This window comes from Colobus angolensis, unplaced genomic scaffold (assembly GCF_000951035.1).
Source record: "Colobus angolensis palliatus isolate OR3802 unplaced genomic scaffold, Cang.pa_1.0 Scaffold7, whole genome shotgun sequence".
Taxonomy (NCBI): Eukaryota; Metazoa; Chordata; class Mammalia; order Primates; family Cercopithecidae; genus Colobus; species Colobus angolensis.
The window spans coordinates 23,903,645-23,919,901 of record NW_012120709.1 but is presented as its reverse complement, the minus strand read 5'-3'; the positions used below and the strand labels follow the sequence as shown (position 1 = coordinate 23,919,901).

Here is a 16,257-nt window from a genome sequence, read left to right as displayed (position 1 = left end):
TGGACTCGGGAAGGGGAACATCACACACCGGGGCCTATCATGGGGAGGGGGGAGGGGGGAGGGATTGCATTGGGAGTTATACCTGATATAAATGATTAATTGATGGGTGCTGACGAGTTGATGGGTGCAGCACACCAGCATGGCACAGGTGTACATATGTAACAAGCCTGCACGTTGTGCACATGTACTCTAGAACTTAAAGTATAATAAAAAATAAAAAAAAAAAGAAGCCACAAAAGAAAAGAAAAAGAAAAAAATGGGGATAGGATAGGTGAGACAAATAGAAAATATTTAGTAAGATGGTATATTTAAACCCAAATATAACAGCAATTGCATTAAAGATAAATTAACTAAATCCTCCAACTAAAAGATAATGACTGTCAGGATGACAGGTGAAAACCAATGCCCAAATACGTGCTGTTTACAGGAGATGTATAAAACATAAGGGTATAGAAAGGTTCAACATGAATGGAAAAAATAAGACATATCATGCAAACTGTCTAAAAGAAAGCTGGAATATTAGTGTCAGACATACTATACTTTAAGGCAAAAAGAATTAGTAGAGATAAAGAGGAATACTTTGTTCTGATAAAAGACTCAATTTACTAGGCAAATAAAGCAATTCTAAATTTGAATGTGCTGAATAATATAACCTCAAAATATATAAACGCAAAAACTGATGAATTACAAGGAGAAAGAGACAAATTCACAACCACAGTGGAAGATTTTGACACATCACTTTCAATAACTGATAGGAAAAAAAGTGTACAAGCATGGAGATTTGAACACTCCAATTAGTGTACTTACCCCAGTGGCCATCCATGGACTCCTTTACCCCACAGCTGCAGAGACATCCAGCAGAAGTGACACACAGGGCTGTGTAGCAGGAAGGACAGTTGGAGTCAAGGACAATTCCCAGGTTCTGGACTCAGGCCCCCAGAAGGATGATGATGCTGTATCTAGTTATTTCATTTAGCCCCAAGTGATTGACTAGGAAAGAAAACATTGAGGTAGGTGCCATCAGCTGAGAGGTGAGAGACAGAATGCAAAAATAGTAATTGTTACAATTTATTGAGTGTCTTATGCAATAGGCACTGTGCTAGCTGCTTTATTTTATTTTATTTTATTTTATTTTATTTTATTATTTTTGAGACACAGTCTTGCTCTGTTGCCCAGGCTGGAGTGCAGTGGCGTGAACTCAGCTCACTGCAACCTCCACCTCCTGGGTTCAAGTGATTCTCCTGCCTCAGCCTCCCTAGTAGCTGGGATTACAAGCACACACCACCATGCCCGGCTAATTTTCGTATTTTTTGTAGAGACAAGGTTTCACCAGGCTGGTCTCGAACTCCTGACCTTGGGGATCCGCCTGCCTCGGCCTCCCAAAGTGCTGGGATTTCAGGCATGAGCCACCACGCCTGCCCAGTACTTTAATTAGCACTAATTCTCACTACAACCTTTTAATACAGTTCTTATATCCATTGTATAAATGGGGACACTGAGGCTCACATAGGTAAAATAAATTGAATAGGATGCTATCACTGTCCTCAAAAGATCATAAAAGTTTCTAGAAGGAAAACAAGTATACAACCATACAATGGAGAGAAGAGGATAGGGAGTGTGAGCTGAGAACAGGAAGCTTCCAGTCTCCCAGGCAGAGTCCTGGGGTCCCAGCTAGGCGAGACAGGCCCAGAGAGGAGGGCAAGGGGAGATCAGAGTCCATAAGAGTTGGAGTCCACTTCAGATGGATTTCCTAGTCACTTCTAAGGTATACTTTCTTCCAGAAAGGACCCAGCCAGCACTCCAAGGGCAAGGCCCTGGGCTCATGCCAGAAAACAGGCTGTGGTCCCAGCTTCAAGAAACTCACAGGCCAAAAAGGAAAGTGACAGGTGCTGGGTGTTTTCCCCCTCAATACACGCTTACAGTTAGTAAGGGGGTGAGGGTCAGGGGTTAAGGTCAGAGGGATCAAGATGAATTCCTCATAGGTTCTGTTTCTCTTTTGCCTATCGTAAGTCCTTGGTTCTGGCCAAACAGTTCTGAAGCTGGCACTCCAAGGGCCTCCATTTCAGAGACTTTGTTACAATTCCAAAATGATCATTTTCTCCTCCTACCTGTTTACCATGCTGGACGGACCCTCCCCCTCTAAACCACAGCTCAAGGATGGCAGCTCCAAGAAGCTCTCCCAGATTGATCTGCCTCCCTCTCCCAACCCTGTCATTTTCCCCAAAGGCTGTGCTCCTGCTTCCTCTCAACTGACCAGGCCTTCTCCCTGCTCAGTTCCAGGTCCCCCTGCTGGCATCAAAGCTGTCCCTTCATCAGCTAGCAGTGTGGTTGTGTCTTGGCTCCCCCCTACCAAGCCCAACGGGGTGATCCGCAAGTACACCATCTTCTGTTCCAGCCCCGGGTCTGGGCAGCCGGTAAGTGAGTTCAGCGCCAGATGCTGAAGGGGATGGAAGGAAAGAAAAGGGACCCTGTAGATCAGCTGGCTTCCAGACCAAACTCTGAAGCTGCCTGTGTCTGAGCTTCTGCCTGGATTCATAGATAAGAATGGGGACTGGCCACCTAGAGTGGCCGAAGCCTTACTCAGTGTCCAGCTTGGGTCAGTCCTCTGTTCCAGAGGCCGCAAGATGGTCACAAGCACTGGAGGCTCCTTTGAGTCAGGTGGGTCATGCCCAACCAGGCAGGGTGGAAGGGAGGTCAGCCTCAGCTCTCCTGCTCTGGCTCACAGAGGAAGCTCCCAGCAGGTCCCCAGACTGGTCTGTGGCCTCTGGGAATGAACCGTCTTTCAACACGGTTGGTCTGGGCTTGGAGGAGCTGTTGGAGCTCTGCCCTGCATGAGCGCCTCCGCATGGAGCAAGCTGAGGGAGAAGGAAAGATGGGGGAAGGCTGAGAGAAGGCACAGGCGTCTCTGGGCCAGGGCCTGGGCTCAGGCGAGAGGAGAGAATTGAGAGTCTGCAGTATCTGCCCTAACCCTCGGAGCAGAGGAGGCAGCCCCTAGGCCAGACATAGGGCAGAGAGCTAGCCCCGCCCTTCCACTGATGCTGGGAGGGGCCCCACAGAGAGGGAAGGGAGGATGGGGATGGATGCAGTGGGATATGCACCTATATCCCATCATATGCATTTTTCCCTCTGCCTCTTTCATTGTCTCCAGCCAGTCAACCACAAAGTCCTGCTGAATGACTACTATAGAGCATGCCTGTTCTAGGTACGGGAGCAGGAGCAGATACCTGCCCTCAAGGGGCTTCCAGTCTAGTGGAGGTGGGTGGCAGAGGGGAGCACACTAGAGGGGCAGGAGTACTGTCAGGAAGATGTGCCCAGGGCTGGAAGCAAGGAGCAGAAGCAGGAGCAGGAGGCCTGCTCCTCCCTCCATCAACAACTGGGCATCAGCCTGAGATCTGCAGATGAGCTTCTGGCCGCCAGGAAAGCTGCCCTGAAATTGCTCAGTAATTGTGTCATCATCTCCTCCTATACTCTCTGTTTTCCTGTGATCTTTCTGAATTACCCTCTGAGTGGTAGGTGGCCCAGCTCCCCGCCAGTGAGGCCAGAGTTCTATTACCAGAGGTGAAGCCCACTGACTGTGGCCCCTCCTCTCCATCCTCACGGCCACTATCTCACATGCAGCAAAGTGCATACACGTCATCACTGTACACCTCCGCGAATTTTCACAACCCACCCAAGCAGCAGCGCCCAGAGCATGGAACAGGACATTACAACACCCTGAATCCCCATGCCCTCCTCCAGCCCCCGCCTGGCCCTCCTCCAGGGTAACCATCATCCTGACCTCAATAGCATAGAATAGTGCTGCTTCTTTCTGTACTTTGTATAAATGGATCATACCATTTGTCCAGCTTCTTTTACCCAACATTATTTTGAATTCCTGAATTTCATTTGCAATGTTGTGTGTGGTTATAGCTCATTCATTCTTCTGTCTAGTTTTTGTGTGCATACGTTACAATTATTAATCCATTGTGCTAGCCATTAGTATCCATTGATGGAAGGCTTTGGGGCAGTTTTCAGTTTGGAACTCTTCAAATGGCGCTGCTGTGAAGATTCCTGTATGTGTCTCTGGGTGCTCATGGGCCTGGGTCTCTGTCAGGTGTGCACCTAGGAGAGGCAGTGCTAGGTCACAGGGTCTGCAGGTGTTCCCTGAGAACAGCCTGCCATTGTTGGGTGCTCATGCCAGTCACACCCCCACTCACGGGGGATAAGAGTTCCAGGGACTCCACATTGGTGCAGATACTTGGTGTTTTTTGGGCAATGCTTTCAGCCATGTGTTCTGCTCTGTTTTCCCATCTCCCCTCGACTCTGCCACACACACACACACACACACTCTCTCTCTCTCTCTCTAGGTTCTCAGGACACTGAGCTGTTCACAATTCTGGACAACACTGTGCCTCTTCACACCTCCACACCTTTGCCCCATGGGTTCCTCTCGTGGCATGCTCCTCACCCCCGTCAGACACTGAACACATTTGAAGGCAGTCACTGTTCATATATCTGTCTTCCACCCTGGTCTCTGAGGCCCCCATGAGGACAGGGGCAGCATCTTTTCATCTTTGGGCCCCAGAGGCTGAGCACTGTGCCTGGAACATCCTGGTCACGGAATACATGTTCCATGAACAATGAATCAGCAGCCTCCTGGCAATTCCATAGCCTCAGATACTGGGCAAGCTTCCTTTCCTTAATTGGTGGGAGAGGGTAGTCATTCTCTAGCTTGGACTTTTGCAGTCATTTCCTCCTCTGATAATGAAGTCTTTCCAAGTGCGTGGTGTCCGGGAGCCACGCCTCCTCGCTAACTCAGGCTTCAGGGTTCCTCTCCTGGGCTCCAGAACAGAGCTTCTGGTTCCCTCCCCTCCTCCTGCTGCTGGAGACATTGGGACCCTCCCTCCATCTTCTTCATGTCTTGCAATTTCCCATCAGACAGTATCACACAAGTCCTGCTGATGTGATGAGAGCTTCAGTTCAGCCCTGTAGGGGAACTGGGGGCAAAGGCTGGGGAAAAACTGAACTTAGTGAGGGACCTGGGTACCTGGGGACCTAACCACTGTGTGTGACATGATCACTTTGCACAAATATATTCCAAATTCCAAACAAAGTCACAAACTCATTTATGAAAGACAGCTCTGGGAGAGGGTGCTAGGGATGAGGGCACACGCGTGTATCAACAACAGTGCAAAACCGTGGCATGAGCCTGGAGTTATAGGCAGATACCTGAGACTGCGTGTGCTCACACATGCTGGCAGGAGCGGATGAACCAGTACCTGTGGCATCCTCAGAAAAGACTGTGTATGGCCTTGACTCTAGGGGAGTTACCCCTGGGGACAGCCACAGCTGCACTGAATCCTGGTAGACATTTTACTAATAATATAATACGTTTTTCACTGATTATAAAAATAATGCAATTTTATTATAGAAAATCTGTAAAACATATAAAAGAATAAAGAGAAAAGTAAAAATTACTTCTACTCTTACTTCCTACAGATAAACACTGCTGCTGCTTTGGTATATAGTCTTCCAGTCTTTGATCTGTACATATAGTACAGGTTTTGAGGTGCTTCATTAAACCAAATTAAAATAATATCATACATAAGGTAATGAAATCTGTTTTTCATGGAATATCTGTTGATGCTTTCCTACACCATCAGATACTCTTCTAAAACATTGTTTCGTGTGTGTGTGATGGAGCCCTGCTCTGTCGCCCAGGCTGGAGTGCAGTGGCACCATCTCGGCTTGCTGTAACCTCCACCTCCTGGGTTCAAGTGATTCTCCTGCCTCAGCCTCTCAGGCAGCTGAGATTACAGGCACACACCATCACGCCTGGCTAATATTTGTATTTTTGTAGAGGCAGGGTTTGTTTCACCATGTTGGCCAGGCTGGTCTTGAACTCCTGACCTCAGTGATCCACCCGCCTCGGCCTCCCAAAGTGCTGGGATTACAGGCATGAGCCACCACACCTGACCTAAAACATGATCTTGAATGGCTGTTTACAGAATCTATTTAACCAGTCTCCCATTATTCTATATTTAATGTGTCTTTCAAATTTTCACCATTATAAATTATGCTTCAATGAGCATCCTTCACAGAAGTCTTTATGCACATATTTTAATATTTTCTTAGGGTACATTTCCATAGGAATTCCTGGGTCATGAAGAGTATAAATATTCTTAAAGTTCTGCATACAGATTTACAAATTGCCTTTCAGAGCATTTGCACCCATGTACATTTCCACCAGCAGGGGGAGTGGCCAGCAGCATTGTCCTTTGCACCTATGCTGATCCCACATTTGTTTTCTGTTTTGTTCTGCTTTATTTTTGTTAGGTGGATTTTTTATAAACGTGTCTTATTTTAAAGTACCTTTCTTTGGTTACTAGTTAGGTTTTATATGTTTATTGGCTACATTTTTCTTCTTTGGGTAATTGTCAATTTACGTCCTTTGTCCAGATTTCTATTTGGGTTTCTCATGTTTTTCTTATTGATTTATAAGTGTTGTTTACATATTAAGGATAATAGCCATTTTCTGTCATATAAGTTGCAAGTTTCTGCCAGTTCATTGCTTGCCTCTTGATTCTGGTTTTTGGTTTTTGTTTTTGTTTGTTTGTTTGTTTGTTTTTGAGACAGAGCTTCACTCTTATTGCCCAGGCTGGAGTGCAATGGCATGAGCTCAGCTCACTGCAACTTCCACCTCCCAGGTTCAAGCAATTCTCCTGCCTCAGCCTCCCAAGTAGCTGGGATTATAGGCATGGGTCACCACCCCTGGCTAATTTTGTATTTACTATAGTAGAGAGGGGATTTCACCAAGTTAGTCAGGCTGGTCTCAAACTCCTGATCTCAGGTGATCTGCCTGCCTCGGCCTCCCACAGTGCTGGGATTACAGGCATGAGCCAGTACGCCTGGCCTTTAGTTCTGTTTTTTATGTACAATAGTTTTTCTTTTTACAGAAGCTGAATTTATCAATCATTTCCATTTATGATTTTGCCTTGATTTTTATGATTAGAAAAATGGATAAATATTTACCTATAGTTTCTTCTTTCATAGCTTGCCTTTTTTCAAAAACCTTTGATCCACTGGAACCTTATTTGGGGATATGGCTGTGTGCTTTTGAACATGATTTTAGGAGACTCATGTGGTATCCAGGTTAAAAGGAAAGCACCCAGGATCTGGGTTGGATGCTAATACCTACAAAGAGAAACCAAAATTTCTTTCCCTGTCTGTGTAGGCACAAGTATATACTCAGGTATACACTGATGCACACAAGCATATACACTCAGCTGTTCACCACACATGCACATGTACATAGAAACACATACATTCCTGTACTGTCACCAAAAACGAGCCCAGAGAAGAACATGTCTTAGTTTACAAAGGACGTGCATACCCCTCCCTCCTTGTGCCTCAGTCACACACAGGTTGGGCAGAGCTATATTGCTTCCCTAGTTTACGAGAGAGAAAACTGAGTGTCCAGAAACCATGGACAACCTTACGGGCCATATGCCCAGGGGAAGGGCAGGCAGGTGTTGAAGCCACTACGCCACCCCACACTTCAAGCACATATCAACTACAGATACGCACACCAGTCCCAGAGTGCTGTGGCCTGAAAGGGCTTCCCAGTCACCAGGGCTCAAGGGTGGCTCTGCACCTGCCCCTCCCCCCGGACCTCCTGGATTCAAGGCCAGACCCCCACGATGGAGGCAGGAGGAGTATGCCAGGGAGCTCCGTGTGTGTGTTGCAGAGATGCCTGCACCTTTTCCCCTAACATTTCCCTGCAGATGGCCTGGGGCCAAAAAGGATGCCTCCTCCTGTTATAAGTTATTGGGACTCTCAGCCCCCCTATGGGGCATTAAGAATGTCCCTCTGTGCCCATATATGCCTGGAGGTCTGCTCCTCAGCACGTGTGTGCATGCGTCTACATGTGTGTGCGCCTGTGAGCGTGTGTGTGCAAGATCCCATGACTGCAGAGATAACTAATTATTAGCTCCCTCTGGCCTCGGGCCTCCATCTGTTCTGGGGCTGCTCCCCCTCCCTGGACTTCCGTTCTGATTTCAAAGGGGCCGTGGGGCTGTCCTCCTCTCCCTTCCCTGCGGCTGACCAAAAAATAAAATAAAATGAAAGTCAGCCCCATCCCGCCCGTGCCAGGGAAGAGGCTGACAGGAGGTCTGCAAACTAGCGCTTATCAAAAGCTCCTTCTCAAATTCATTTCCATATCTGAGCCTCTGGTTTCCAAGGCAACATAATCTTTTCATCAAAGCAACTGGTAAAACCACTGGGATCTGATATTGTTTTGTTGGCAACTTGTCAAAACTATCATTTTGTTTAAAAAAATTTATAGATTTGTATAACCTACAAATATATATATGGTGATCTATACCACTAACAATCATTAATAAAGTGTTGCCCAGTGAACCTTTCATAGTTCCCTCTCCCGCCCCCTCCCCCCTGGACGGGCGGGCATGCTGCCTGCAAAATGCAGGAGTGGTAATTAGACAGCAGGGCTAGGAGGTGACTGGGAGCCAGGGCAGGCTGCAGGAGCCTGTCTCCAACCTTCATCAGGCCGAGGCAGTCATTTGGTTTCTTCCTGAAGACTCTTTCCTCAGGGCTTTCCTGGCACCCCCTGTCCCCCATTCTCCCTTCTCCTGGCTACCCCATCCCTCACCTAAATCATTCACATCCCCTGTCCTGAGCCACAGTTGCCAGAGCCTGGATCAGTTAAAGAGGTAAACTGAGGCTGACCCAGCAACACCACGAGGCAGGCCCATCAGCTCCCAAGGGCCAAGCCCAGGGCACACTCTGTCCGCTGCATCTCCCAAAGTTGGAAAGGGCAAATAGGACAGAATCCTGCCTGCCACCTGACCCCACCATCCTCTTCTCTGAGCCTCAGGCACTGAGGAAGATTTGGAGGCTGGAGGGCCCCAGTTCTGCTTCTTAGAGCTTCTTTGCCTCTGCCCCGCAGGCTCCCAGTGAGTACGAGACGAGTCCAGAGCAGCTCTTCTACCGTATCGCCCACCTAAACCGCGGTCAGCAGTATCTGCTATGGGTGGCCGCCGTCACCTCTGCCGGCCGGGGCAACAGCAGCGAGAAGGTGACCATCGAGCCTGCTGGCAAGGGTGAGAAGCCTGAGGCTGGGGCAGAGGGGCAAACACTTCCAAAAGCTCCCTTCCAGAATCCTGGTTCTCCCCACACAGGGGCTCTGCCTGCTCCGCTCTATCTGCGACCCGACTGCGAGGAACTGGCCACTCGCCTACCTCCTGGATACACCAAGACTGGGCCTCTGCTGCCCCCTGACTCCAGCAAAGCCTCACAACAGGCTGCAGCCAGCTCTTGCCTGGGGCGGGTGGACAGGGTGCACTCAGTTCCCAACTCCAAACCCTACTCCCAACTTGAAAAAAGGGGAGTCGCCTCTACCCCCAATTGAAAACCGAGCCTTTGTCCCAGTGCTCAGCTCCTCCAGAGGTGGCTACAGCGGGGTGTGCTGCCCCCACAGAGCAGTCGAGGCTCAAAGGAGAGGCCCCGTGCTGAACTGAACACCCGGCGGGAGTGGTTCCAGCGATGGCGGATTGCTCTGGGCTAGAATCAGACCCTCTTAGGGAGTGCCCCACTGAATCTCTGACCGGGACATGAGTGTGCCATGGGGGATGTACCCCCACTTTTCAGAGGAATGACACTTCCAAGCCCTCACCCCCAGGGCAAGCTGCAGCAGCCGCACAGGTAGAGCTGCAAGGCTGAGCGCCTGTCCCGTCCCTGGGGCGTAGGAACTGGCCACAACTAGCCCAGGACCACAGGTCTTCTACTTGCCGCTGGGCCTCCCTGGGCCCCTCCTCACTCCCCCACTGTCTTACCCACCGCAGCCCAGACGAGAGGAAGTGGTGCCTGCGCAGCCTGGCCTCCCTACCGGGGCAACTCAAGCTTCTCTTGACCCAAACACAAGAGCCCCAGCCCCTACCCTGCCGCGGGCTTAGCCAGCCAGCATCTGATCGAGGGCCTATGGTGGGCCAGAGGCTTCCACCTGTCCCGCCAGCAGGGCTTGTAGACCCATTCCACAGCTGAGCAACCTGAGGCAGGAGTGGCATGGGCTGCAAAGACAGCCAGGAAGGAGTGAGCTAGCTCTCCCAGCTCCAAGTCAGGGCTCTTTCCACGCAGCCTCAGGGTCTCCTACCACCCCCTTACCCCTACCACCAACCTCTTCTTCAGAAGGGGAAGGGGCCTAGAGCCTATCACCTTTCCAGAACAGCTGGCACTGGCCCAGAGGCAGGAGCGTGAGGGCTGGACATCTTTGCAGAAGGCTGGCCCCTTCTCCTGGGGGCATTAAACAAACACGGTCCTAGAGAGCTGTGGACTTCCTAGAACACATTTACACAGCGTCACCTCACAGCTGCTCACCTCACACCTCACAGGGCAGCTGTGCACACACATGAACACATGCATATGCACACACTTATACACAGACCTGCACACTCACACACTTATGCACATACACATACTAATGTGCATACACGTACACACTACACACTAATACATGCACATACATGCACACACATGTGCACACACACGTACACACAATACACACTAATACATGCACACACGTATACATGTGCACACACTATACACACCAATACATGCACACACATGCATACACACGCACACACAGTATACACTAATACATGCACACATATGCACACACATATACACACGCACACACACTATACACACTAATACATGCACACATGCGCACGCACACACACACTATACACATTAATACGTGCACATGCATATACACACGTGGACACACAGTATACACTAATACGTGCACACAAATGTACATGCATACATGCACACACACTATACACACTAATATATGCACACACATGCACACATACACACACGCACACACACTATATACTCACATGCACACATGCACATGCATATACACATGCACACGCACTATACACACTAATACATGCACACATGCACACGCATACACACACGTACACACACTATACACAATACATGCACACACATGCACACGCATATACACACGCACACACAGTATACACTCTAATACATGCACACACATATGCACACGCATATACACATGCATACACACTATACACACTAATACATGTACACACATGCACACATACTCATACACACATGTATACATGTGCACATTCACATATGCACATACACACTAACACATGCACAAATACACGCATATGCACATATACACTAACATGCATATGCACACACATGCAGATGCACATACACGCACACACATACACACACATATGCACACACACCCTGAGACACACAGAGATTCAGGGAGCCAATCCCAGCCTGTGGCAAAACCAGGTCTGGAAGCTGATCTCTGGAGAAACTCGGAGAACCTTCACAAAGCCCCCAGGCTTCTCACTGCCCGCCCCTGGAGGCCGTCTTCATGTGGACCCCTCTGCCAGGCCTGTCTGGGGCCCCTACTGCTCCAAGCAGACCCCAGAACTCCCCTTCTCTCAGAGCTCCTTGGCAACTGGCATGACCAGCACAGGAGCCCAGCCCCCACGTCCTGCACCTAAACCTCTCAGCTGCTCCCTCACTCTCACTCTCCCTCCACCCAAGAAGGGCCCCAGCTCCATGGGCCTGCTCTACTCTCTGAGGCACTTGGGCACTTGGTTCCTTTAAATCTGGGCCTGGCGTCTCTCAGGCACTAGATGCATTTACCCACCCACCGCACTCTGGGCACCTGTGGCCCCGCGCCTTCTGTGATGCTGCTGACCCAGTCCTCCGCAGCCACCCTCAGGGCACTCCCGTCCTCTCCTCTCCGCCTGTGCATACTGATCCTCGAGTTGGTCACTTCCCTGTCAGTCTGCATCCCCTCCTGTGGCCTCATCACGCCTGCTGACTCCCAGATCAGCGTCTTTGGTCCAGGCATCTCTCTGGTGCTCCAGAACACGCACCTGCCTGAGGTCTAGCTACAGCTGTGGCTGCACTGTGGACTCAGTATGAGGTGAAGCCATCTGGGCCTTCCTGCCAAGCCTGCCCCTCCTCCAGTGTGCCCTGTTCCCATGAGGGTGCCATCACTCACCTCGGTGGCCCAGCCAGAATCCTGGGAGCCAACCTCCCCTCCCCACTCTCTTCCCCCAAAGCAGCGAGACTCCAAGTTTTGTCAGCTCTTGCTCTGAGCCCCTCATCTCCCCACTGCCACACATCACCTCCAGCCTGCATTCTGGCCACCATCCTGTCATGGTCTGTGTCCTCTGGGACCCCCTTCCACCAAACTATCCTCTTCAAGCAGCCAGGATGCATCTGAAATCGGCTGAGGACACCACTCCTTTTTTTTTTTTTTTGAGACAGTCTTGCTCTGCCACCCAGCCTGGAGTGCAGTGGCATGATCTCGGCTCACTACAACCTCTGCCTCCCAGGTTCAAGCGATTCTCTCACCTCAGCCTCCCAAGTAGCTGGGATTACAGGCACCTGCCATCATGCCTGGCTAATTTTTGTATTTTTAGTAGACAGACAGGGTTTCACCATGTTTGCCAGGCGGGTCTTGAACTTCTGACCTCAGCCTCAGGTGATCTGCCTGTCACAGCCTCCCAAAGTGCTGGGATTACAGGCGTGAGCCACCGTGCCTGGCCGACACTTCTTATAACCCTCTGGTGGTGGCTAAGAGGAAGTCCAACCTCCTGGCCCTGCCAACAAAGCCCCCAAGATTCTACTCCTGCCTGTCCCCCGGACTCAAGCTTTGGTTACCCCAGAGTATTTGCAAACCCTCACACCTGCCATGAGCTTCAGGTCTCCATGTCCCTGTTCAGTGCTGTTCCCTTTTCCTGACATACGTGTCCTTCCCTGCATATAAAGTCTTTCTTAGCCATGAGCTCACAGGTCTCACACCTGCCATGAGCTTCAGGTCTCCATGTCCCTGTTCAGTGCTGTTCCCTTTTCCTGACATACGTGTCCTTCCCTGCATATAAAGTCTTTCTTAGCCTTCAAGTGAGAGCTTCCAATTCCAGATGCTGTTCCCGGCCATCACCTCCACCGCCCACTTACCAGGCAGCATTCAAATTCCCCCTGCCTCGCACCCCTGGGCTTCTTCGTGCCTGCACCTACCATAGCATTTTGCCCCTGTTATAATTTTTCCTTAAGTAGCTGTCTCCCTCTTTGACGGTGATCAACGTGAGGACAGGGAATAAATCATACTCATTTTTTCAATCCTCAGAGCCTCATGCCATCCTGACCATAACTGGTATTTCATCAATGTTTCTTGAGTCAACGTCTCCCAGCCAATATTCCCTGACACCCACCCCTTACCAAAAGCCCAAGGTGGAAGTCAGATCGGGGAGGGAGGATTTGAACAGTAAATCCAGGTAGCCCTGAGGAAGGAGGCAAGGATATTGTGCAGGGGTAGAAGTGGCATGGCCCTCATCCTCTCCTCCCTGTAGCCCCAGCAAAAATAATCTCCTTTGGGGGCACCGTGACGACACCTTGGATGAAAGATGTTCGGCTGCCTTGCAATTCAGTGGGAGATCCAGCCCCTGCCGTGAAGTGGACCAAGGACAGGTGTGTGTCAGGACCGTGGAGGGATGGGGTGGCCCCAAAGAGGGATATAGTAGAAGAGGTGTGAGAAGGAGAGTCTGGGGCCCTCCTCCGGTGACCCAGTTGCCTCCAAGCCCTGTGGAGGCCCTGCAGGGTGTACTGCTACTGCTCTCTCAAGCAGGCCTGGCCTCCTGGCTCCCCTCTTGGGAGCCAAGGACCTCCCTTCCCCGGATGGTTAAAGAGGCCGGGTTACCTCATACCCCCAGGGAGTGCTAAGCAAAGCCCCAAGAACCCAGCGTCTCCTGGCAAGCCTCCTTTCACTCCCAGCATTCTTTGCCACACACCGGGGGGAGGGCCTCAGGACAAAGGAGTGCTTGACATGACCCACCCGCCCCATCCTCGCCCCCGGCAGTGAAGACTCAGCCATTCCGGTGTCCATGGACGGGCACCGGCTCATCCACACCAACGGCACACTGCTGCTACGTGCAGTGAAGGCTGAGGACTCCGGCTACTACACCTGCACGGCCACCAACACCGGTGGCTTTGACACCATCATCGTCAACCTTCTGGTACAAGGTGAGGCTCTGTGAGGCAGGCGGCCCCTGGTGAGGACAGGGATGGAGAAAGGGTAGGAATTCTATCACGTGAGAATGTCATCAAATGGAAGAAGATAAACCAAGGGAGAGATAGACCTTTGGGGGAACAGAGGTGCACGTGGAAGGGGAAGCAGGAGAGCTGGGGAGTGGGAGTGAAGGTGTGGGAGAGCCAGCACCTTCCTGTCATGGGGGGAGCCCCCACACCCCATCACAGGGTCCACCCTTGTGCTAAGGGGTGGTGGGTTTCCCCTCACAGTTCCCCCGGACCAGCCACGCCTCACTGTCTCCAAAACCTCAGCTTCATCCATCACCCTGACCTGGATCCCAGGTGACAATGGGGGCAGCTCCATCCGAGGTGAGGAGTGGTCTGGATGAGGGGGGAAGACAGGGGAAGGAATTCTGGGCCTGGGGCAGGGAAGGGGCTTCACCCACTTCTGCCGTTTGTCTCCAAATGGCAGAAATGATCTGGGGGCCAAGTGACCCACAAGGAAGTCATTCAAGTGCCAAGGGAACTGCAATGGCCCAGGCATCTGGGATTTAGTACGCCTGCCCCTCCAATGCCACTTGTGAGCTATGTGACCCTGGAGTAGCCTGTTTCCCTCTCTGTCTGGGTTTCCCAATCTGTCAAAGCAGACAAATGGACTAGATCAGTGCTTTCCAAGCGTGAGTGTGCGTCTGCGTCACCAAGGGGCCTTGTAACAATGCAGCTCTGACTCAGCGCTCTGGACTGGGGCTGAGGACCTGCCTTTCTAACAGGCTCCAGGTGCTGCTGAGCCTGCTGCTCAGGGGGCCACGCGTGAAGTAGTGAGACAGGACCCTTTGTGAGCCTCACAACTCTGGTTTTCTCCACTCCCAACCTGGGCCACTAACCCCTAACACTACAGCCAAAGTGACAGCGTCAAACCTGCCAAAGGGCTGGACCCAAGGCCCTTACAGTGTTTTGTTGATTGGTTGGTTTAATACAGAGAGTTGACTGGGGCTGGTCCTTCCAATTTTGCTTCTAATGAGTATATGCCCATTCCAATGACCAAAGGCCTGACTCTGCCCCCTCCCTGGAGCCCAGCCCCCCTGTTGGGGTACCCTAGGCTGGGCTTCTGTTGCCTGCCCTGCCCCCACCTGAATCAGGCCTACCCTCCACAGGCTTCGTGCTACAGTACTCGGTGGACAACAGCGAGGAGTGGAAGGACGTGTTCATCAGCTCCAGCGAGCGCTCCTTCAAGCTGGATAGCCTCAAGTGTGGCACATGGTACAAGGTGAAGTTGGCAGCCAAGAACAGTGTGGGCTCTGGGCGCATCAGCGAGATCATCGAGGCCAAGACCCACGGGCGGGGTGAGGCCCAGGCCACCAGGGCAGGGAAGGAGTGACGGGCCCAGGGAGGGTGGGGTAGAGGGGCCGGGTATGGGGCAGAAGGTGGCTGGGTGGGGAAGGAGGGGTCCAGGGATGCAGGGAGCCTGAAGGGAGGAGTCTCAGCCCCCTTCCCTTCACCACAGCATCCCAATAGATCCCATTAGGAAAAACTAGTTCCACTTCCACACCAGGTGGCCGAAGGTGGCACTCCTTTGCCTCTTCCCGGCTCCTGTCCTCCTCTGCTGAGGCCTCTCTCCAGGCCCTGCCCTTTTCTTCCCTTTCCTCCCTCCCCTCCTCTTCCTCCTCTGTCCCCTGGGGCTTCCCCACCCAATCTGTGCCAAACATGTATTCTGGAGCCACTGCCATCCCAGCTGCCCTGGGGAAATCCTTTCCAGCTCAGCCCAGTCCTGCCTCCCCCCGAGTCTCTCTAACCTCTCTCTCTCCCTCCGGCCTGCCAGAGCCCTCCTTCAGCAAAGACCAACACCTCTTCACCCACATCAACTCCACGCATGCTCGGCTTAACCTGCAGGGCTGGAACAACGGGGGCTGCCCTATCACAGCCATCGTTCTGGAGTATCGGCCCAAGGGGACCTGGGCCTGGCAGGGCCTCCGGGCCAACAGCTCCGGGGAGGTGTTTCTGACGGAACTGCGAGAGGCCACATGGTACGAGCTGCGCATGAGGGCTTGTAACAGCGCCGGCTGTGGCAACGAAACGGCCCAGTTCGCCACCCTGGACTACGATGGCAGTGAGTCGTCAGCGTGGGGGGGACGGTACAGAGGCCGGGGCAGGGTGGGAGGG

The 16,257-nt window shown here is 51.6% G+C and overlaps 1 protein-coding gene across 1 annotated transcript in view; it reads left to right on the top strand.

Annotated features, from left to right (window-relative positions):
* DSCAML1 (Down syndrome cell adhesion molecule like 1) overlaps positions 1 to 16,257 on the top strand; it is a 370,444-nt gene that overhangs the window by 336,440 nt on the left and 17,747 nt on the right. The window contains exons 20-26 of the mRNA XM_011927034.1: positions 2,275 to 2,414; positions 8,945 to 9,098; positions 13,422 to 13,539; positions 13,928 to 14,091; positions 14,368 to 14,466; positions 15,252 to 15,440; positions 15,917 to 16,204. Coding sequence (XP_011782424.1) covers positions 2,275 to 2,414; positions 8,945 to 9,098; positions 13,422 to 13,539; positions 13,928 to 14,091; positions 14,368 to 14,466; positions 15,252 to 15,440; positions 15,917 to 16,204 — 1,152 coding nt within the window. The remainder of the gene's footprint in view (positions 1 to 2,274; positions 2,415 to 8,944; positions 9,099 to 13,421; positions 13,540 to 13,927; positions 14,092 to 14,367; positions 14,467 to 15,251; positions 15,441 to 15,916; positions 16,205 to 16,257) is intronic.